The 22,543-nt window shown below is 40.6% G+C and overlaps 2 protein-coding genes across 2 annotated transcripts; one reads left to right on the top strand and one right to left on the bottom strand.

Annotated features, from left to right (window-relative positions):
- Window positions 1-768: 768 nt before the first annotated feature.
- prelid3b (PRELI domain containing 3) lies at window positions 769-11,847 on the bottom strand. The gene is made up of 6 exons (XM_039734933.1): window positions 11,676-11,847; window positions 3,576-3,744; window positions 3,092-3,181; window positions 2,702-2,772; window positions 2,520-2,622; window positions 769-2,297 (listed from the first exon to the last, which is right to left on the bottom strand). Exons 1-6 carry the CDS (start codon window positions 11,705-11,707, stop codon window positions 2,181-2,183), a joined length of 582 nt encoding a protein of 193 aa, XP_039590867.1. The 5' UTR covers window positions 11,708-11,847; the 3' UTR covers window positions 769-2,180.
- Window positions 11,848-15,046: 3,199 nt separating this feature from the next.
- Window positions 15,047-22,330, top strand: atp5f1e (ATP synthase F1 subunit epsilon). Its single transcript, XM_039734734.1, has 3 exons — window positions 15,047-15,169; window positions 15,364-15,485; window positions 22,212-22,330. The coding sequence occupies exons 1-3, from the start codon at window positions 15,138-15,140 to the stop codon at window positions 22,214-22,216; spliced, it is 159 nt and encodes a 52-aa protein (XP_039590668.1). The 5' UTR covers window positions 15,047-15,137; the 3' UTR covers window positions 22,217-22,330.
- The last annotated feature ends 213 nt before the right edge of the window (window positions 22,331-22,543 follow it).

Raw genomic sequence — 22,543 nt, 5'->3', positions numbered from 1 at the left:
TTCCTCATGGGAAAAACCATTTGTGGCACAAACCCAATCACTTTCCATCACCCCAAGAGCCCTGTTCCCAAAGAGAAGTATGGTTGTGGCAGCATTATGCTGCGGGGATGGTTTTCATCAGCAGGCACAGGAAAACTGATCAGGATTGAAGGGAAGATGGATGGCACTAAATACAGGGCAGTTCTTGAGGAAAACTTGTTTGTCAGAGATTTGAAACCGAGTCAAAGGTTAACCTTTCAGCAGAACAATGACCCTAAACACACTGCTAAAGCTAAACGTTTAAATATTTTGGAATGGCACGGTCAAAGCCCAGACCGCAATGCAATTGAGAATCCATGGCATGACTTGGAAGACTACTGGACACCAACACAACACATCAAACTTGAAGGAGATGGAGCAGTTTTGCCTTGAGGAATGGATGAAAATTCCAGTGGCTAGATATGCTAAACTAACAAAGATATATACAACAGAGGTGACCCTACAAAATATTGACTTGGTGGGTAAATGTCTATGCACACTCAAGATTTTTTTTTTTCTTTTCTTCAGAATTGTGTGTCACAATGAAAGTATTTTGCACCCTCAAAATCAAATGGTGCTTACCGTAACCCAAAAATCAATTTTAATAACAAGCTGTAATAAAACAAAACACAAAGGGGATGGATATTTTCGTAAGGCACTGTAGTTGAAGAACTACCTGTCAGCAGATACAACTGAAATGGTCACATTTCACCCCTAGTAGCCAAAAATGAAGACACCAACTGAATGCTGCAGATTTCATAAAGAAGGTTTATTCATGTATTTTAACTGAATGTTACAAACCAAATATAACATGACATGTGACTTTAAAGTCCATCAAAGTAGGGAGTCACAGAGGAATACTGGAATTTCCACAACATGTGTAGTTCAAGCTGATCGGTCCTTTCTAGAATGAGCGTATTTTGTTACTCACACCAGTCACTTGATAGAGAAGAGCTGCCCACTTTAGATCATCATGACACATATATGACCTTTTGTGTCCCAGTGATGACCAAATACACATAACCAGTACTATATTTGGACTATTCATCCTTAAGCCCATTAGACACTGCTTATTAGTAGTGTTAACCATGCTGGTGGAGATCAGAGTGATCCGATTAGTCATATAAATACCATAAACATGTACATAACATCCCTAACTTATCTATCAAAATGCCGCCAAGAGAAATATACAAATTAGACTTACTAGGTATGAAAACATGGGGTTATCTGCTTGGACCTTCTTTCTTCTTTATTGTGCGTTTAGAATATGTTCATTCTTCTCTTTGAGCAACCTATAATTCATTATATCTGATCTGCAGGTCCCATGCCCTTTTACACAATATCTTCATTGCATGACAAATCATTACAGACCGTCATCATGTACTGCACGATCCACTGTGCTCGTAACATTCAAATACAATGGCAAAATGCACCAACAATAAATAAGGAGATGCTGGTCATCAGCAAATATTTCACTTTGTGATTCAATGTAAACAAAAAAAAAAATATAGAGCTAGGCTGCACATTCACTGTTCCCATTTCCCAAATGAAGTCTTTTGGACACAATCCACCTGTACTGGAATGGTGCAGACTAGAAACAATGTTTATGTGCTTTAAATATTAACTATTATAAAAATGCTTCTTTCTCCAAGTCACTTGTAGTACCACCATTTTCAAGTATTGATTTGCCAAAACTGGCCATTGCTGAACAAAAACTGAACCTTCACCTCACCACTTTGTTACATTCGCCATATATCATCCTAGCTAGACTCCCACCATCGCAGTCCATCTTGTTCTCAAGAATTCTACCTGCTGCACTCTGACAGAGGAACTCATTGAGAAAGCAGGCCAGGTCCAAATGTAACTGCAGCTCCTGTGACCAACAATCCTGCACTTCGGACTCCCCAATTGATATCTCAAGGCTAAATTCTTCAGTTGGCCATAATCTATGCAGGCTTCAACTCTTGACCCCTTCTTCTCTCTAAATAAATAGGTCTGCACAGCCCCTCTTTGTGCTCATTTCTCAAAATATCTAATATAGATATGTAATTCTCAGACCGAGTGCTTGCCTGTTACGTACATTTAGAAATAAATAGAAGCACAAAGAGAGGCTGAGTAGGGCCTGACTGGTCCAGACAATGCCAGTGGCTGAATCATGAGGGTCATTTCTCTGTGACAGCAGCAGCCATAGGTGTTCGGATTGTATTTCGAGCTGTAGCTGTGAATTCTTCAATTTCAGAGTTCAACCGTCGGATCACCCATTCCATTGCTTCACGGCCCTGAGGAGGACACAAACAGACAATCAGAAAAAGTAGAACAATCCTACACACACTTTAGCATCAAACCCAACAATAATAACACTTGAAGATTTGTGAAGCAGCACAACACAAAATACAGAAGCACACAGAGATTTCAAGATATTTGCTGGGATGACTTTCCCAGATTAGAGAACAGAACATGATTTCTTTAAGCAAGTCATCTCAAAGGCTGATGTTCCATACCTTGCTGGCATTCGATGATATTGTGCTGGCCATTACTCCCTCTAAGTAGCTACTAAGGCTGACACCTTTGACAGTGATGATTGCCTCTTGGGTGAGAACAGTCCTAATAAACAGAAGCCTGTGAGAAGCAGTGCTGATAATAATATTAACATCTTACTCATAAATTACTGTGCACAACATACCTCTCAGAGTCTTGAGGATGGGGCTTGTAAACCAATCTCTCATCCACTGAAACCATGTTAGTAAATGTGATCTTAAAAAGAAAAAAAAAAAAGAACAGTCGTCATGTAGGACCTCGAGTAATGTGTGAACTCATTCACATTTGTCAAAGACAAGGATAACATTTAAGCCTTACAGAACCATGATGGGAGAGTAAAAGTAAAATAAATACCTATGTGTGCATATATAAAAAGAACAGACATCTGCATAGTTATGCATGAAACAATGTGTATAATAGTACATGAGCTCGTTCTGGGTGTCCCACCAGCAGAAGACTCAAGACATTATGTAGCAGGAAAGTACCTGCAGTGACAGTAACTAACTAAACAGATCAAAGTTCAAAGGCTACTTACATTAGAAGATCTGAGCTCAAATGTCTGTTCTTCTGGATCCACAACAGAGTGCTCCTGGACATATGTCCTCGTACGTGTGGCACCAATAATCTAAAAATAAATTCAACAGAGAATGACAGGCATGTAAAACTCTCAATGCTCAAAGGCAAATTGTGCCCCAGATGGCTAATCTGGACAAGACTGCAGGCTCTCAGTAAAACATCACTACCAGACATTTCACAAAAGGGCTACACAATGCACCCACTGCGATTCCAACACAGAATGACGATGCAATGCCAGACCATTACCACAATTGCAGGGGCAGAAAATTCCAAATCAGCCAGGCTTTCTAGGAGAACTTTCATTCTGTTGGACACTCTGACAAGCCTTTTGCATACTTATAACATGCAACTACACTTAAACTGCATTGTACTGAAGTTTACATGCAATAAGCTTTCTTCTAGTGTCAGGTCATAAAAAATAGTTGTTAATTCGAGCTACTTACAGATTTGACAATTGATGGTAGCCCCCATTCAGTGCTGAGTAGCCGGCAGCTATGCAATCTTCCTTGAATATCCACATGTCTGTTGAGAACATCAACACCTACCACACTAGGATTCATCGGGTTGGGGTATTTCTGCATAGCTGCCTTGGTAACAGTGTCCCATGGATGGCTATGACAAAGCAAAAAATACAAATTAATATATTAACTGGATTCTGGTCAATTTGAATGAGAACTGAAATACATTTGTCAGTAACAGGATTGCTGCTGCTTTTCCTTGTACGGAATACAATTTCACTGGCATACTCCTGATGGAGAAAATGCTGCTGTAGATTTTGTTACAAGAGGACGTGCCAGTATGAGACTATATCCATTGTTATTTAAACCACTACTTTTTGCTTAGAGTCTAATTTTCCAATCCAGAAAACACTCATGATAAGAAATGTTAAAACTAGAACATTTTAGGCATGGATATCATTATTTCAAATATCATAATATCCTTAAAAATCACAACTATGCCCATTTTCTCTCACAAAGTCAACAATATTTTACCTCCACTCTGACAAGGACGGCACACCCGTTATCCAGTTAAAATGAAGTGAAAAGGTTGTTCATGCACCACTGGATAACACCTGCCTGCCTACCTACACTTCAACATGTGTCCCCAGTCAAGTAAACTTTAAACTGATAGTCAGCAGTACTGAAAAATAAATCAAATCTTTATAGAAGTTACTTCTTTCATAGTGAAAAACCACCCCTCAGCAGAAACCATGTAACATCCAAACTGTTAAAAACTAGGATGTGTCAAAGTGTAAATGCACAATGGACTCAACGTTTAAATATATAAAAATACCGTTGTACCCACAAATGCTGCAGATCTCCAAAGGGAATAGCCTCTGGCATGTTACAACAATGACGGTATGTGAAGTCTCATCTATAATTTTGGGTTGACATATAACTAGGGGTTGGTACAGTAAGTATGAGGAGTGCCATGCTGCTGTAAGCAAAGGAAGGGTCAGGCAAGCAGCACATTCTGCGCTCTGCAGTGTCAAATCCAGCTTAATAAAAGTGCCTGCATGTCTATGTCTCTGTCGTCTGCACCACTTGTGGATGGATAAATGTAAATCTTTTTATTACTAGATTAATTACAAAATACATTCCAATAGCTTATGCTAACCGTCTATGGGGGGTTGAAATCTAAGTAATCAACATAGTCCTCAGCTTTAATGTTAGCAGTGCACAGCTAGTATAACTTCAATTACATTTTTACTGTTAGCAGGCTGTATCCTAGAGCTCATAAGGAATTTGCACAGCTGGTTGCTAAACTACTATGTGCAGTTTCACACTGAATAACAACTTAAACTGTGGTTATGGCCGCCCACTGCTGCATTTATTTTGATCTTTTGACCTTTGCATCTTGACCCCAATAACCTCTGGATGATAAAGAATGTTCAAACCCCTGCAGTCGCAGAATAGCACAGAATTGTTTCTTAAAGTTTATGCTCTATTGGATGTAACATGGAAAGCAATGTGCACTAAATACTTTGTGTGTGTGTGTATATATATATATATATATATATATATATATATATATATATATATATATATATATATATAGTCAGGGATGCCAGGGGCCATGACCCGGCCGGGACGCCACGAGGGACCGGATGTGGGTCTGTGCCCACCCTGGATCACGTGGGGGTCGCCTTCCTGGTTGCTCTGGGGGCCACGGGTACAGGGCATGGAAGCTCCACCCTGTAGGGGCCCGTGGTCACCGCCAGGAGGCGCCCCAATGCCTTGGGACCTGTTACCCCAGCACTTCTGCCACACCAGGAAGTGCTGGGGAAGAATGGGCGGCCCGGAGAGCTGCCGGGAGGACAGCCGGCACTTCCACCACGCTGGGGCGTGGCTAGAAGAGGAATGCCGGGAACACCTGGGGCTCATCCGGGGACTGTATAAAAGGGGCCGTCTCCCTTCATTTGAGGCTGGAGTCGGGTGGAGGCAGGACAAGACAAGAGAGAGGAGAGTGGAGGCGGCCCGAAGAAAGGCATATTGTGGCCAGGACTGTGATTGGGGTATTTGTGCACGTGACTGGGGTCTGAGTGACCAATGAACTGGGGTCATTGTGACCATATCATTTGTATATAGTGTAAATAAATGTGTGGTGGTGTTTTAACAACATGTCCGCCTGTCTGTGTCCGGGTTCACAATATATATATGTACACTGCTCACAAAAATTAAAGGAACACTTTAAAGAAACACATTAGATACATCAGATCTCAATATGAAGTTGAATATCTATACAAATAACGACAGGGCAATGTCTTAGGAACAAAAGGATGCCAAGTCTTTTAATGGAAATAAAAGTTTTCTGCCTACAGAGGGCTCAATTGCGTAGACACCCTAAAATCAGAGTGAAATGAAGATGTGGCAGGCTAGTCAATTTTTTCTTAAACTTAATTTCTGCTACTCAAAATGCTTTTCAGTATCTTGTGTGGCCCCCACGAGCTTGTATGCATGTTTGACAATGTCGGGGAATACTCCTAATGAGACGACGGATGGTGTCTTGCGGCATTTCCTCCCAGATCTGTATGAGGGCATCCCTGAGCGTTGTACAGACTGAGGAGCAACCCGGCGGCGCCTAATGGACCGAAACATAATGTCCCACAGATGTTCTATTGGGTTTTAGTCAGGGGATCGTGAAGGCCATTCAATTGTTTCAATTCCTTCATCCTCCAGGTACTGCCTGCATACTCTTGCCACATGAGGCTGGGCATTGTCGTGCATTAGGAGGAAACCAGGACCTACTGCACCAGCGTAGGGTCTGACAATGGGTTCAAGAATTTCATCTCGATACCTTATGGCAGTCAGAGCACCATTTCCTACGCAGTAGATGTCTGTGCGTCCCTCCATGGATATGCCTCCCCAGACCATCACTGACCCACCACCAAACCTGTCATGTTGAGCGACGTTGCAGGCAGCATATCGTTCTCCTTGTCTTCTCAGACTCTTTCATGTCTATCACAGCTGCTCAGGGTGAACCTGCTCTCGTCTGTAAAAGTACAGGCGCCAGTGGCGGACTTGCCAATTCTGGTGTTCTTGAGCAAATTAGTCGAGCTCCACGGTGCTGGGCAGTGAGCACAGGGCCCACTACAGGACGTCGGGCCCTCAGGCCATCTTCATGAAGTCTGTTCCTGATTGTTTGGGTAGAGACAAAAGCCGCTTTTCCACTGCATAGTACGGCATGACACGGTTCAGTACAGCTCACCTTGGTTCGGCTCAGTTCAGCTTGGTTTGCGTTTCGACTGCAGTTTAGTACCGCTTTAGAGTGGGCAGGATTATTCACGTGTCGTTATAGTTGCGCCGCCTCTACTGCAGTGACACCGTGGAACTTTTACAACAACACGCAGACAACGACAACACTTTAGCTCGATGACGCAAGGTTAAGCATCTAAAAAAAGCACATCACTAGCTAACTTTTATCACTGTTGCAAAGCATAAAATGAACTTAACTGCCAGTGTAACATTAAAATGCTGATTCTGTATATTACAGATCTTCCACATTTTGCAAAAAAGTCGCCGCAACAGACTATCTGTTTGGACATTTAACCGTGCTTCAGAGTGGTGGGATGTGATTGTTCCCGGTTTTACAAACACTCAGTGGCTGGAGAACTTTTGAAACTTCCGCGTGTCTGTACCTTTAAAGAAAAGAATAGCCAGTGACGCAGTAATGACGATTTTCTCCGGCCAATCAGTGACCAGCAGAGTTTACACGTCACATTTTGGTAACGGTTCGGCACGCTTGGAACCTCGGCTGAGGTGGTACTAAAAAAAGGACCAGGTACCAGGTACTGTTCCCAGTGGAAAGCCCCGCAAAAGTGAGCTGTACTGAACCGTGTCGTGCCGTACTATGCAGTGGAAAAGCGGCTATTCACACCAGTGGCCCTCTGGAGGTCATTCTGTAGGGCACGAGCAGTGCTCAGCCTGTTCCGCCTTGCACAAAGGAGCAGGTATCGGTCCTGCTGATGGGTTGAGGACCTTCTACGGCCCTGTCCAGCTCTCAGAGAATAACAGCCAGTCTCCTGAAATCTCCTCCATGCTCTGGAGATTGTGCTGGGAGACACATTAAACCTTCTTGCTGCAGCACGTGTGGATGTGCCATCCTGGAGAAGTTGGACAACCTGTGCAACTTCTGTAGGGTTAAGGAATCGCCTCATACTGCCAGTAGAGATGATTACTCAAGCCAAAACTAGCACGAGTGGAAAACCAGCCAAAAAAGATCAAGAGGGAGAAACTTGAAATGACCTCCACATGTAAAACCAGTCCTGTTTTGAGGGTTTTCTAATTGTTGCCACTTTAGTGCACCTGTCGTTAAGTCCATGAACACCAATTAAGCTGAAAGTGATTAACAATGACCTCAGCTGCTTAACCAACCAGAAAATTATCAGACAGGTTTAATTGATTTCATGCCAGGCCCAATAAAAATTTTAAAATTTTTGTGAGCATATATATATATAAAGAGGCATCATAGTGGAGCATTTGGACAAATTTCCTTGAAGGTTAATAACATACAACATTTGAAACACAAGTCAACACTAGTGATACAAGACTGTTTACAGAAAGGAGAATCCAAATTCTCTCAAGAATATTCCTCATTGTAGAAGAACATGCAAGGGGCAAAAACAGACCTGTCTGCTGCTTTTAGAGGATATCTGACCAGATGTGTAAGCTGCTAATTTTTCATTATGCTTTAACATTGTGATTAGCACACCAAGATTTAAATTGTGACTATTGTATACAGTATAGTGGAAAACAGCCTTTGATAAGGCAGACAGATGTAAGCTGGTCCTAATCCAACCAACACATTTTCCAAAGAGCTTCAGTACATCAGTTTCCAATTTTCAAAGAAGTAAAACAGCCAAACTCAGTTCCTTAGTAAACTTTTAATCTGTCGTAAAATATATGTATGTATTAATTTATTATTTAAATACCAGATTAAGAAATCCAAGTACACAATTATTTAAAATGGACATCTCTAGTCACACCCTGCCAACATTAAATCATTGCAATTTTATTTTATTTAAAAGAAACAGTGAGACATTGCATCCATATACGCATATAAAGCAATTCTCTAAACTGCCGACTAATCAACAGATTTGTGAAATATCTGCAAAGAATGAATATTGGAAATGCTGTGATAAAATTCAGAAGCAGTTCCACATAGTTGAGCTTTTCAAACAATCTGAACAAAACTGTTGCAAGCTTTTTCATTTGCCATAATAAAATAATATCTTCATATGGTGGGCACACCATTTTAAAGCCGTGCCATAGTTACACCTCTCACTGTTCGACTGTAAATTACCCCGTATATGTAAGTGTGAGTGAATGCCCTGCAATGGAATGGTGGATCTTATCAGTTTGGCTTTGACATCCTGCAATAGAATGGATAGCATGATAAATTACAAAGTGGAACTGTGTATTGGGGTAGTATAGTGGTGGGGCAGTTAGCACTGCTGGCTTACAGCTACAGGGACCCACATTTAAAGGCGTTTTCAAACTCATAGTCCGTTTGCTTTGTTCCCAATCAGGTAATGATTAGTTATTTTGTTTCAATTTCCAAATAGATCACTTGTATGTCACATAGCAAACTTCTAAGCAAACCAGAAGGCACAAAAACACTCTGTGGTCCTGTTGTTGCCTCTGTTTATTGGGCAAACACATTCGCCCCAGAAAATCATCAACACTGCATTTATAATAATTAAATTGTTTGTTAACCAAACACCACTATATGGACAGAATGTCTATTATCTGATAACTAGAAGAACACATGAAAATGATGCATTACTTTGCATGCTACAGAAAGAACACTTTTCATATGGATGACTGGGCTGGATAATGGATGGATGGACTGCACACTGATGTGCCTCAACTGCATTTACCCAGTAAAAGTATCAGGTGGATGTAATGCACTGTGTACTGTATTATGCTACTCTCCAATAACCTACTATATGAACATTTCTATTTAGTTTACCCAAAATAACCTGTCTATAATCGATCAACTTGGAAATATAACAATGTTTACTCTAGAATGTCCAATCAATATTTACAAAACAGTATCTTAAGTTAATGCATCTCCAGGATCCGCACCATGCCAGCCATGCAATCACATTAACAGAATGCCCACCTGTGTGCATCACTGTAGTGGCACAAACTAGGGGATTTAATTATCGGTAGCACAGGGCACTTATTTCTTGCCAATTCTGTATGTGTTTTTATCTACTTGATCACAAGTGAATTTAAACCCTTTATTTTATTTTTTAAAATAACTGTTTAACCTGTTATCAGAAAAAGGCTGAATCAGGTACAAGATGGTATCAAGAAGGTATCTAACTGAATGGTACTTTTAGGAGGTGTTCTATATAAACTTCCATACAATTGTGGATTTTTTTATACTAAAATTGTACAGTTACCAACTGAAATATTTCCCATCATACTCAGTATTTCCAGTAGTTAATTTAGGCCAGTGTCACAACATACTCCTACTACACGTGAACTGCTGGAGGGTCATTACAAAAAGAGTGGTCCACACTAGGGTGCAATTGGCACGTTCGCATATACCTAAACGAACCGGAATATGGGGGGAAATGGGGGGGACTTTCCAAATGAAACTGACAACGCCTCACGTCACCAAGCGAGTTTAGTTTATCCTCATTGACGTGGGTTTTCGCCGCTCGGTTCTCTAGGTTCCTTAAATCTTCCCCAAGACATGCATGCGTGGTCAAAAAGCATCTAGGATTTGGCGAGCGTGTGGGCATGAGCGAATCCTGCAACTGGCTTGTGGGCCCTTCTGGGTTGGCTATTGTCTAAATGCACGCAAACTGTGGCCGGCCTCTTCATCCAAATGCCAGAAACACTGACATGGTAAAAGCTGGTCAATATCCTGCCAGATGGACGAGATAAGACTATCAGTCAGAGTTTAACCAGTTAAATTGTTAAGTTAAATTATCTACATGCTACTCCACGAGCCGTTTCAGATGAGAAGATAAAGGACAAACATCACTCATATATGGCCGTATGTCAGCATAAAGGATGATAAGATACGACAGTCGCGACGGCAAAAGAAATACATTTGTGTAAAACAACCGGTTCACGTCCAGAACACCTAAAGCTTTGATGTCAAAGCAATAAAATCACTCGCCACGAACGTGAAATCAACGTGCACAAACAGTGAAAAACGGTTCTTGAGTATTCCCGTCGCAGTTCCTTAATGTGCATGCGCAGTGCAGCATGAGAGCAGTTGCTACGATACAGGGGCGGAGTCAGAAGCACTATGTAATTGGGAGAAAGGTCAAATTGTGATGTAACACTAGAGCATGGCTGACGGAGCAGCATTCTTACCCTGAATTGGCACAATCGGTATCAAGCGAACTGAACGTCCTGTCCAGATATTGCGTCGCTGTACAGAGTTCCTTCAAGGTTAGCTGAACGTCACGACGCTGTAGCCATGGCTTCCTGGGTTGGTATTGCCAAATCAGTACACTCAACAAAATACTCAATGTCGTTAACCGATATAAACTCTCGTTTCTATTTTATCTTTACATTAAACAATATGAACACAATAAATGAAAGGTAGAAGGTGCTCAGTCCACTCTTCGCGAAATTAGGGTGTTTAAAAACAGCAGATATGGACCGGCAAGTTTCAATCAACGGGCTTTACTTCCCTCCGATACTAATCGTATAACTGCTTCAAAGCGCTCTCTTCATCACTGGCCTCTAAAACCCGTAGATTGTGAGCGGCGAGTTCCGCTTAATGATACTTCCGCTCTCATACAAAGTATTTTTCGTGTGGCCCTTACACCAATAAAAGCTCAGAGACATTAAATATACTCCCGTTTTCGTCGTTTGGTAAGAAAATTATGCCACTTTAACAAGTCCGAGTACTAACTTAATTCTAGGCAATTTCTGCAAACTTCTAAGCCGTTCAAAAGATATTTAACCTAACCACGCCGACGCCCCAAAAGAAAACCCAGAAAGATCCTGTCTCCAGCGGCAAAATCTGTTTCTATGCTCGACCCAACTGATTAGAATATTACTCCCACTTACTTGAAAACGTGTTCGGAGGTCCAGATCTTCATAGTGAACAGCACCAGCAGTCACGAGGAACCACACTGTCAAAGTCACCGGCTAGCGCTCGCGCCGGAACCTTCCAGAGGCTTATCTTAGCCACGCCCTCTGTGAGGCACATGATCGGGCCCTGGAATTCCGGACTACGGTAGCTGATGAAGGCCATATAGGGTAAAGACCCTACGTGAACCTTCTCCGACTGCGTCTGATTTCCCAATCATCCCCGAACCTTTATAAGCGCATTGTAATAGAATTGCATAATTATGACATAACTTAAAGGTTTTCAGCGCTTACGGTTAGCTAGGAAAATTACGCCTACATGTTGTACATCTTACTTTCCCAAAACATATACAGTATATGGCATTTGACTAGATAAGGTATGAGATTAGTAGGCCTACATCAATAGTTATGTTTTTTAGAGTAATTACAAAAATACAGTCAGTCATTGTCCAGCCCGCTATATTCTAACACAGGGTCACAGGGGTCTGCTGAAGCCAATCCCAGCCAACACAGGACGCAAGGCAGGAACAAATCCCGGGCAAGGCACCACACACACACACCCCAAGCACACACTAGGGACAATTTAGGATCGCCAGTGCACCTAACCTGTATGTCTTTGGACTGTGGGAGGAAATCGGAGCACCCGCATGCAAACCCAGGTCTCCTTACTGCGAGGCAGCAGCACTACCACTGTACCACCATGCTGCCCACACCTAACATGTAGTCCTGTTTTATATTAAGCAATTGATCAATGTCCATTTATTCCATTACCAGGTCAAAAAGTGTAATATCATCCTCAGAGGCAGTGACCAAGATAGGTTACCAAAGCTACGCTACTCATAAAATTGAGGGAATACTTAATCTTCACAATCTAACACCAAGTCAATTAAGCTTCAGGGATATCAGTCTGTCCAGTTAGGAAGCATAAGCAGTTGTGAATCAGCTACACCTGCTTTGCTGTAAATGAGACATCAGGAGATGGGCTGCTACATGAACAGAGCTGGACAGGGCCATAGAAGGGCATCAACCTAGCAGCAGAAGTACTGCTAGAGCCCTACAAAATGACCTCCAGCTGGCTTCTGGAGTGCATGGTCAGGAATAGACACCATGAGGGTGGTTTGAGGACCTGACGTCCTCTAGTGCAGCATTCGCCTGAGAATAACACAATTGCCAGCTCTGCCATTGGTGCCCCGTTCTCCTCACAGATGAGAGTAGGTTCACAATGAGCCATGTGAAAGACCTGAAAAAGTCTTTGCAGTGGTGAACGTTATGCAGCCTGTGACATCATCCAGCATGACCAGTGGGTCAGTGAAAGTCTGGACAGGCATATCCTTGGAGGGTCAAATAGATCTCGCTGTGCTAAGCAACGGTACACTGACTGCTGTTAGGTCCTGGGATGAAATCCTCAAGCCATTGTCAGACCCTACGCTGGTGCAGTGGGCCCTGGATTCCTCTTGATACAGGGTAATGCCCAGTCTTATGTGGCCAGAGTGTGGGGGCAGCTCCTGGATGACAAAGGCATTGATGCTATTTACTGGCCCGCATGTTGCCCAGAGTCCTACTGAGAACCTCCGAGATGCTATGTAAAGATTTTCCACTTGAATATTTCATCTATCGAGATGCAATGTGTGATTTATTTTTTTGAGCAGTGTAGTTTCCCAATGGGTTAAGGCAACAGTACAAATGACAAAAAATAGTTTTGATTGTAACTCACCAAATAATGATGCATTATCAAATTTATGTTTATAGTTACCATCTTAGACTCAAGAAAACATAAATTCCTTGGATCAATACAGTTTCCGTGTATAGGTCAGTAACTGTACATAGGTAACTTTTTTATTTAGTAAAGTGGCTCATTTGGCAATGAACTCATTATTTCTTCATAGTATGTTTGTTAGACCTCTTAATGAGGCTGTTTATCTACTGATCATTTTGATTGCCTTTTACTAAGACGTTCCCATGTTTTTTTTTTTGTTGTTTTTGTTTTGTTTACAGTGACCTAATTCTCAGGTCCTTGCAGTGAATGTCCCATCTCCACTGATGGAATCATGGTTGCAGGACTACAGCCTGTTCCAGAAGCATTAGGTGCAAAGCAGAGCATGGTGCTGGTTCTCCACAGGTCAAACACATGCACACACCCACTTTCCAGGAATTTGTCATTTGCCTGCACAGTTGTGCATTGATTGTATCTGTATTGGGGATACCAGAAATGTGGATCTATTCAGGTTTCTGTTTACATATTGCATGGTCTTTGTGTGTGTGAGTATTTGTGATCCAATCTTGTGTTAAAATGTAACTGTACTGTATTTGTAACAGTGTATATTTCTCTCTCTCTCCATGTGCCATGTCCAATGCAAATGTTGTGTTGCATGGTCTTCCATGTGGTCCCCAGAAGCCACAATGTTTCAAATATAAGTTTGTTTCTTACTTGGCAAAAATGGGGTGTAGCCAATCAAGAAAACATAGCATTTACATACCTTTTATTGAAGGTATAGCCATCAGCTTACACACAATTTCTATATAGAATCAAAGCAGAATGAATTTTTGTAGGTGGTTATAAACACCTTAAGAAAAAAAAAAAATGGAAATAAAATAGAACTGTGTTTAGCCTGCTTCTGTATGGTTCGTTGTGCTAGTGGAAAGAATACTAATCTCCCATGAATTTCTGTATTTTATATCAGTAAAATATTTAGTATAGATAACTTAAACGATTACCAAATATTATTCACACTAACCACGGTGGCAAGGGATATTAGCCCACACACTTTATTATACGCAATTTAGTTTAATAGAGACAGTCTCTTCCTCTTGAATCTTAACGGTTTCCATCCCAAGTAAGAATTTCTCTTTACTCTGTACATATGACAATGTTAGACCTTCTATTACATGTTTCAGTATGGACATTAAAATGCTAGAAATAGCTTTAAAATGGAAATTTAGCCTGTATTATTCAGTATCTATTAACTATATCGTTATATTATTCAGTATATATTAATTATTTTGTTGAAATTAATGTAATCTGATAGCAACAAAAATAAAAAAAAATAATAAAATAAAAACCCTCTGTATATATGACAATTATAATGCCATAATCCCACACCAAAGTGAGAAGTCGCTCACTCCTCACTCCCTGTCTTCTCCAAAACCTGTGCATGTGAGCCCTGTATTCCTGCAGGGAAGTCCTTTTATGCAGTCTTGTGATGGTTATACAGTTTAACATCTTCTTATATAATTTTGAACATTTTACGTTTACTGCATCCTCGCTCCTGATGTGCGAGCACCACGACCGTACGACTTAAATATACGCGGGCGCCGAAGCCGCAGCAGTCCCCGTTCCGTACTTCCCGGCATGCTTTACTCATTGCCACGTGACCGGACGCTTCTTCTGTGTGCCGTGTTCTTCTGCTCGGCTGTCCTTGACCGCTCGAATTAAAGGCAAAAATGGTGGCGTACTGGAGGCAGGCTGGTCTCAGGTAAGTGATTGAGATAACGAGTTATTAGTTTAGAAAGTGCATACAGAATGGAAGCCAGGTGTAGTCATTGTTTTATGTGTGTGACTGGCTCTGCTACTTTCATAAGTACCCTCGTCCTGCATGTCTTGTACCTCTTGTCACTTTTAGTGACAGCTCTCTTGAACAAGGCCTTCTTTCTCTCTCCCCGATTTCAGCTACATCCGTTACTCGCAGATATGTGCGCAGGTTGTACGCGCAGCCCTCAAGCCTCAGATCAGAGTGGAAGCAGAAAGAGCGGCTGGAGCGAATGTGAAGGTCACCAAGGCCAAGACTAGTGGTGAGTAAAGTAACAGAGAAAGAGATTGTGACTGCGAATGTGTGGTTCATTCTTCCGGATTAAATCAAGGGTGACCAGACACCCTCTTTCATGAAGATGATCTCTTTTAGATGTTTAAAATAGGCCGGGACGTTTTAAATAAAATTGACCAGGATTTCTTATTTTACATTACATGGACCGGTTGTTTTTACAGTTACTAAAAAATCGTTTCATGTAATGGTGGTAGATTCTAAACGCACTTCATTCATAAGTTGTCGGGAAGCGCTAAGAAATTTGTTTAGAGGAGAGCACACAAAGTAGTCTGACAGTCCCTAGAAGGATGGGGCAAAGCCGCATTACGTTTTAAAAATCGTAACCAAAGTACTAAAGAAAGCGTCGATTTAAATATGAATTGCAAAATAAATGTCTGTTCTCAATCAAGGAGCAATGAATGGGAAGTCGAAAGGCCCTTGTAGAGCCGTCACATAGTTGTCCGTAGCAAATAAAGGCACAAACTGCTTTGCACATGTCAAACAAGGCAAGGAACTGCCAGTAACGAGGAGAGCACATCTGTAGGCTACGTAGTGAGAGTCGGAAAAACCGAGGAAACTAACTGCAGCTGAGGGTGATCGTGACAGATCAGTGAAATGTGTAACTTAGACTGACACCACAGTTGATAGGTTTTTAGATAAAATATCGTTCTGAAGGCTTTGGGTTTTTTTTTTCGATTATGTAAACAAACTATTGACACTGTTTAAAGAATTTAAAGTTTTATTTTTTTATTAGATAAACGAATAAAGATTCATTACTTTATAGGAATGTGTTGAATTTCAATTACCATTCTTAGATCCACCCCCAACCCAAACTTTTTTTTTTTTGGGAAAGATAACGTATGGACACCCTATGGTAAACACAGTGTCCAAAACAGGCTTGGGCGTGAGAATAAACTTCTTGCCGATGAGACAGTAGACACAAAGACAGAATATCCCAGTTCAGTTGTTAAATGCACACTTGGCATAGCACAACTGATTGTATTACATAATATTTTTGAAATCAATGCACCTATTCACATAACTTGTGGATCTGCAAAGCATAAATGCTTTTGAGGTTTTAGCAGAAAAATTAGCATTTTTGAGATGAACATATCAACCAGTATTTTCACATGTTCCCAATTTATTTATTTTATAGTAAAATGAAAATACATTTGAGCTATTTTGATAAGACTGCATAGTTTAAAAAAGCATTTTTTAAGCAGCTGTCTGCTATTGAGACCTAATATGGATTTTATGACCCACATTCCCAGTGCTTATTATATATATTCGATTAATCAGATGTATACTCAGTACGATACATAGTACTTCTTATACGATATTTGTAGGTTTATTTATTTGTTTTGTTTTTTTTAAACTAGGGTCTAATATTACTTCACAAGAGCTTATTACTCTTGAAGATGCTACACCTTCAATTGCCCATGAGTAACATTCTGAAATAAATCAGTTATTGCTTTTCCTAGCAACTGACCTTGGCTTTTGTTGATGGTCATTGGGAAGCACAACCTTCTTTGAAGTTAAATTTTTTTAATTTTGAGACGAAATTAGTAGGAATAAGGGAAATATTGGGCATAAATATAATTTCTCTTGTCAAATCTGGTAAAATGATAGCTTACATTGAATCTGAATGTCATTCTTTCATCTGTAGTCTTGTATAGTTACAAAGTCTAGGAGAGTTTAGATCGAAGACAATATACAGTGAATCGTGGTTTCCTTTAGCTTGTTACATATAGCATTGATGATTACAAGCTTCATATTTGTGTGGCCTTTGAAATGTGTTTAATGGTATGAGCATTTTACAGAATAGAACAGGTGAAAATAAATAATATTGTAAATTATGTGCAGTGTCCACATCCTCTATATTTTGAACTTGAGGGAACCCCTTCGATGAGCTGAACGAGCATTTACAATGCATCCGGAAAGTATTCACAGCACATCACTCTTTCCACATTTTGTTATGTCGCAGCATTATTCTAAAATGGATTAAATTAATTTTTTTCCTCAGAATTCTACACACAACACCCCATAATGACAACGTAAAAAAGTTTACCTGAGATTTTTGCAAATTTATTAAAAATAAAAAAATTGAGAAAGCACATGTACATAAGTATTCACAGCCTTTGCCATGAAGCTCAAAACTGAGCTCAGGTGCATCCTGTTTCCCCCAATCATCCTTGAGATGTTTCTGCAGCTTAATTGGAGTCCACCTGTGGTAAATTCAGTTGATTGGACATGATTTGGAAAGGCACACACCTGTCTATAGAAGGTCCCACAGTTGACAGTTCATGTCCGAGCACATACCAAGCATGAAGTCAAAGGAATTGTCTGTAGACCTCCAAGACAGGATTGTCTCGAGGCATAAATCTGGGGAAGGTTACAGAAAAATTTCTTCTGCTTTGAAGGTCCCAATGAACACAGTGGCCTCCATCATCCGTAAGTGGAAGAAGTTCGAAACCACCAGGACTCTTCCTAGAGCTGGCCGGCCATCTAAACTGAGCGATCTGGGGAGAAGGGCCTTAGTCAGGGAAGTGACCAAGAACCCGATGGTCACTCTGTCGGAGCTCCAGAGGTCCTCTGTGGAGAGAGGAGAACCTTCCAGAAGGACAACCATCTCTGCAGCAATCCACCAATCAGGCCTGTATGGTAGAGTGGCCAGACGGAAGCCACTCCTTAGTGAAAGGCACATGGCAGCCTGCTTGGAGTTTGCCAAAAGGCACCTGAAGGACTCTCTGACCATGAGAAACAAAATTCTCTGGTCTGATGAGACAAAGATTGAACTCTTTGGTGTGAATGCCAGGCGTCACGTTTGGAGGAAACAAGGCACCGTTCATCACCAGGCCAATACCATCCCTACAGTGAAGCATGGTGGTGGCAGCATCATGCTGTGGGGATGCTTTTCAGCGGCAGGAACTGGGAGACTAGTCAGGATAAAGGGAAAGATGACTGTAGCAATGTACAGAGACATCCTGGATGAAAACCTGCTCCAGGGCACTCTTGACCTCAGACTGGGGCGACGGTTCATCTTTCAGCAAGACAACGACCCTAAGCACACAGCCAAGATATCCAAGGAGTGGCTTCAGGACAACTCTGTGAATGTCCTTGAGTGGCCAGGCCAGAGCCCAGACTTGAATCCGTTTGAACATCTCTGGAGAGATCTTAAAATGGCTGTGCACTGACACTTCCCATCCAACCTGATGGAGCTTTTAGGTGCTGCAAAGAGGAATGGGCGAAACTGGCCAAGGATAGGTGTGCCAAGCTTGTGGCATCATATTCAAAATGACTTGAGGCTGTAATTGCTGCCAAAGGTGCATCGGCAAAGTATTGAGCAAAGGCTGTGAATACTTATGTAAGTGGGATTTCTCAGTTTTTTTATTTTTAATAATTTTGCAAAAACCTCAAACTTTTTTTCATGTTGTTATTATGGGGTGTTGTGTGTAAAATTCTGAGGAAAAAAATGAATTTAATCCATTTTGGAATAAGGCTGTAACATAATAAAATGTGGAAAAAGTGATGTGCTGTGAATACTTTCTGGATGCAAATGTAAACTGACCAAGGCATGCTGTCACTCCTAGTATCTGTTGTACCCAAGGCCTGAAGTGGGTTGGTGCTCAGTGCTAGCACTTTTGTTTCTGCTTTGCAAACCTAAACATAGCAGCACATCATAGTCTGACTGTGAAGGGAACACCTCAGTTCTCTGCAATATTGCATGTACTTCCAAAAGGGGCCCATCCAATTTTTTGAAGTGTATGATTTCTATATAAGTAAGATCCACACGATCAACAATCCAATGAGAACAACCATAAAACCTCCATCAAGTTTTTTTGTGTACCGCATCACAAGGAGTAAGAAAAAGCCGACAGATTAGGGAGTATAGTGTGTATCCATCGAAGCAACTTGCTCAGCATGTCGTCTTTGAGCTTTGCAGAAGTTTCACTTCTTTCATAGCCCTCGGCAGAAAAAGTGAGTGTGTGTGTGTGTCTATAAATATAAAGAATGCTTATATGTATGTCTTTGTGCATGTGTGTATATCTAAGAATATTGATATTTATGTAATATACACGTATGCTTAGACAGATAAACAGAAGTCTTATTTGTTTCCAGGGAGAGGTTTTTGCTTTCTACTGAAGCTCAGTGAATACATATTATTAAGACAAGCAAAGATCTTTCATATATACACCAGAATGCCTGAAAAGAAAGAAAACGTCAGAGTCGGTAGTTCCAGTTGCAGTATTGAATTATGCAGGTGTAGTGCCTTTGGTATAAAGGAGCCCCCGTAGTGTTTCTTGACCTCTAGGGTGTCCAGATTGTGTCTTGTAACTGAGCCTGCATTTTTAGTTAGCTTGTTAATTCAGTTGGTCTTTCACATGTGAAGGATGTTGCTACCGGTATTCAAAAAAAGCAATCTCCCAAAAGGAAGGTAGATAATGTTGGCGTGGGTTTCCTCCCACAGTCCACAGACATGTCGGTTTGACACATTTTTGCAAGGTCAAATTGGCACATGCATTTGTGTCTGTTCATGCTGCAGTGGGCTGCTGCCTCATCCAAGTAGAGCTGGATGATTTTATTTTTTTTTCTTTTTGATTAAAATGTTAATTTAAATTAATGAGTTAAAGCAATAGGCAAACATGAAAATCATGTTTTTTAAATATAAATTACATGGTACATTTAAACAGTCAAGCAGACACCTTAATTTGATCAACTGATCACAAGTGTAAAGTCAAACCATACTAATGCAAAGAACACAAGTACCATTTCCTTTACAAATGAGCAAATTCCAAAGAAAGTCTGGAACTGGCTTACATATGAAGGATCAGGTGTGAGACTAAAGTAAATTGCAATGTCTGCAAAAATAAAAAGACAGTAGCAGTTAAAACAGAAACTGCAAATGTAACCAGTGTGAGAAAGCATGTGGTGAAGATAAAGCCTCTCCCTAACTAACCGCACCAGAGTATTCTTGGCCCTGCTTCAGCATGAACAGCGCAAGGTGTGCTCCCTTTTGTATATCTGTCAGTCACGCCTTCTTACCCTGCAATAGTGGCTAGGCTAGGATGGTGGAATTGAACGAGCAGGCAGCTGGAGGGCTTTTGGAGCACATGTATAAGAAGTGTCTCCGCTACAAGCGGGTCACTTCAGTAGCCTGTAGTTGCAGTAGAAGGAAGTAGCTGGCTGATGTGCTTTGCAAGCTGAACTTGTTGAGTGGAACAAAAGAAAGTCACCAGTAATATTGCAGAAAAGCTGCTGCTGCTCCAAAAAAGGGTTGTAAAGTGAAAATGGCAGAGTAATGAAAGGAATGTGGAGGCTATAATGAACAACAACCAAGGCTGCAAAAAATTAAAACTAAAAACTACTGTTTTCGGCACCCTTTCTTTGATAGTAAAGACAAACCTTCTCTCTTGTTATCTCAAGAATAGTTGAAAGTGCTTTCTATGTTGCAATATAATCAGGAATTGACCATAAGTTGAAAATGAAAGATTTTTTTTCCTGTATTGCCCAGCCCTACGACCAGGGATTGCTCCTGCCTTGTGCCCAGTGCTTGCTGAGATGGGCTCCAGCTTCCCCACACTCCTACTCAGGATGAGGCAGGTTTAGAGGATGGATGGATGGATGTGTAGATAAAAGGCAACACCATATTGCTATTTTTGGCTCTTTGTTCATTTGTTTGTTGAACAAGGTAATACAACAAGCAGCCTTCAAGTGTGAAAGGTTCCCCAATTAATTGGATAATTAAGGGTTTTTTTTTTTTTTTAATACTTAAAGTAACAAATATACTTCTTACAGACCGTCCTTCAGTGTACATTGGTCTAACCTTATCCCTTTCCATCACAGTGAAGCTGATGAGCACACAGATTCTAATACTCATTTTTAAAAATCCCAGATAAAAAAATGTTTTGCTGTCAGTTTGAAAATCATTATTCATCCAAAATTTCAAAATATCTCTATAAAATATTTAGGATTTGGAGACATCTCTCACAACTGCAAAATTCAGTGTTTATGACTCTACAGACAGAATTACAGTGGGAGAAAAATGAAATACATGATGAGTAACAAGTTTGAAAGCACAACTCACTAGTAAAAACTAAATACTAAAATACACCAATGTAATCCTTGAGTTCTAAACAGTGGCCTTTCAAGTCAAAAATGAAAAATCTTGGAGGCATAGTGCTATTAACTAATCCTTGATTTCAGTTTAAAAATATAATATTAACGGTCACATGTGACCATGATAAACGATTTTTCAGGAGAGTGTCATGGCACCTGAGAAGAATCTGAAGCTCTGGTAGATAGACGACAAGTTTATCAACACCAGAATAGTGTGTGGGACATGGGTCTGCAATTTGGAATGGTCAAGCCAAGGGGATGAACTGAACAGGCAGTTCATGTTTATACACCCACAAATGTAGCTAAGATGAAACATTTCTGTGTAGGTTAATTGGCAGAATTCCTTTATTCTTAAATTCTTTTTTTAAGAATATCATTGGAATAATGCAAGAGGCATTTTTGTTTTAATGTCAGTCTTTCCTGGTGTGTTGTAAGTTTTCTTCACTTCTTAATCTTGAGTGTTTTGCCTAATAGAGAACTTAGGTTTCTAGTCCAGTGCAATAACATAATGTTGGTTTTCTTTCATTGTTAATATTTACATTAGAAATTTTTAAATGTAACATCTTTTTTTTTTTTTTTCTTTTTTTTTCCTCCTCAGGCTGAGCCCAGAATTACTTGGTTCTCTGTTGGATGATATTTTCCTTACTTCATTTCTGCTTTCATACCAGTCCACCGTAACTGTATTAATATAATTACATTAAAAATTCCAAACCCCTACGCAGTTGTATTTGCTGTTCTTTCAGAGTTTATCACTGAATGCTGTGCTTACATTAATGTCTAGTATTTAATGAAGAGAGTAAGGTTAACATACAAGTCTGTGTCCCTGCTTCTAGCTATCTGTTCTTTTGACACACATATTGAGGGTCAAAAATTACAAGCTGCAAATGACAAGACTGAAATAATGGCCCAGGTTATTCAAATCCACAAAGG

This window comes from Polypterus senegalus, chromosome 14, assembly GCF_016835505.1.
Source record: "Polypterus senegalus isolate Bchr_013 chromosome 14, ASM1683550v1, whole genome shotgun sequence".
Lineage (NCBI taxonomy): Eukaryota > Metazoa > Chordata > Cladistia > Polypteriformes > Polypteridae > Polypterus > Polypterus senegalus.
This window is presented reverse-complemented; position numbering and strand designations above follow the sequence as displayed.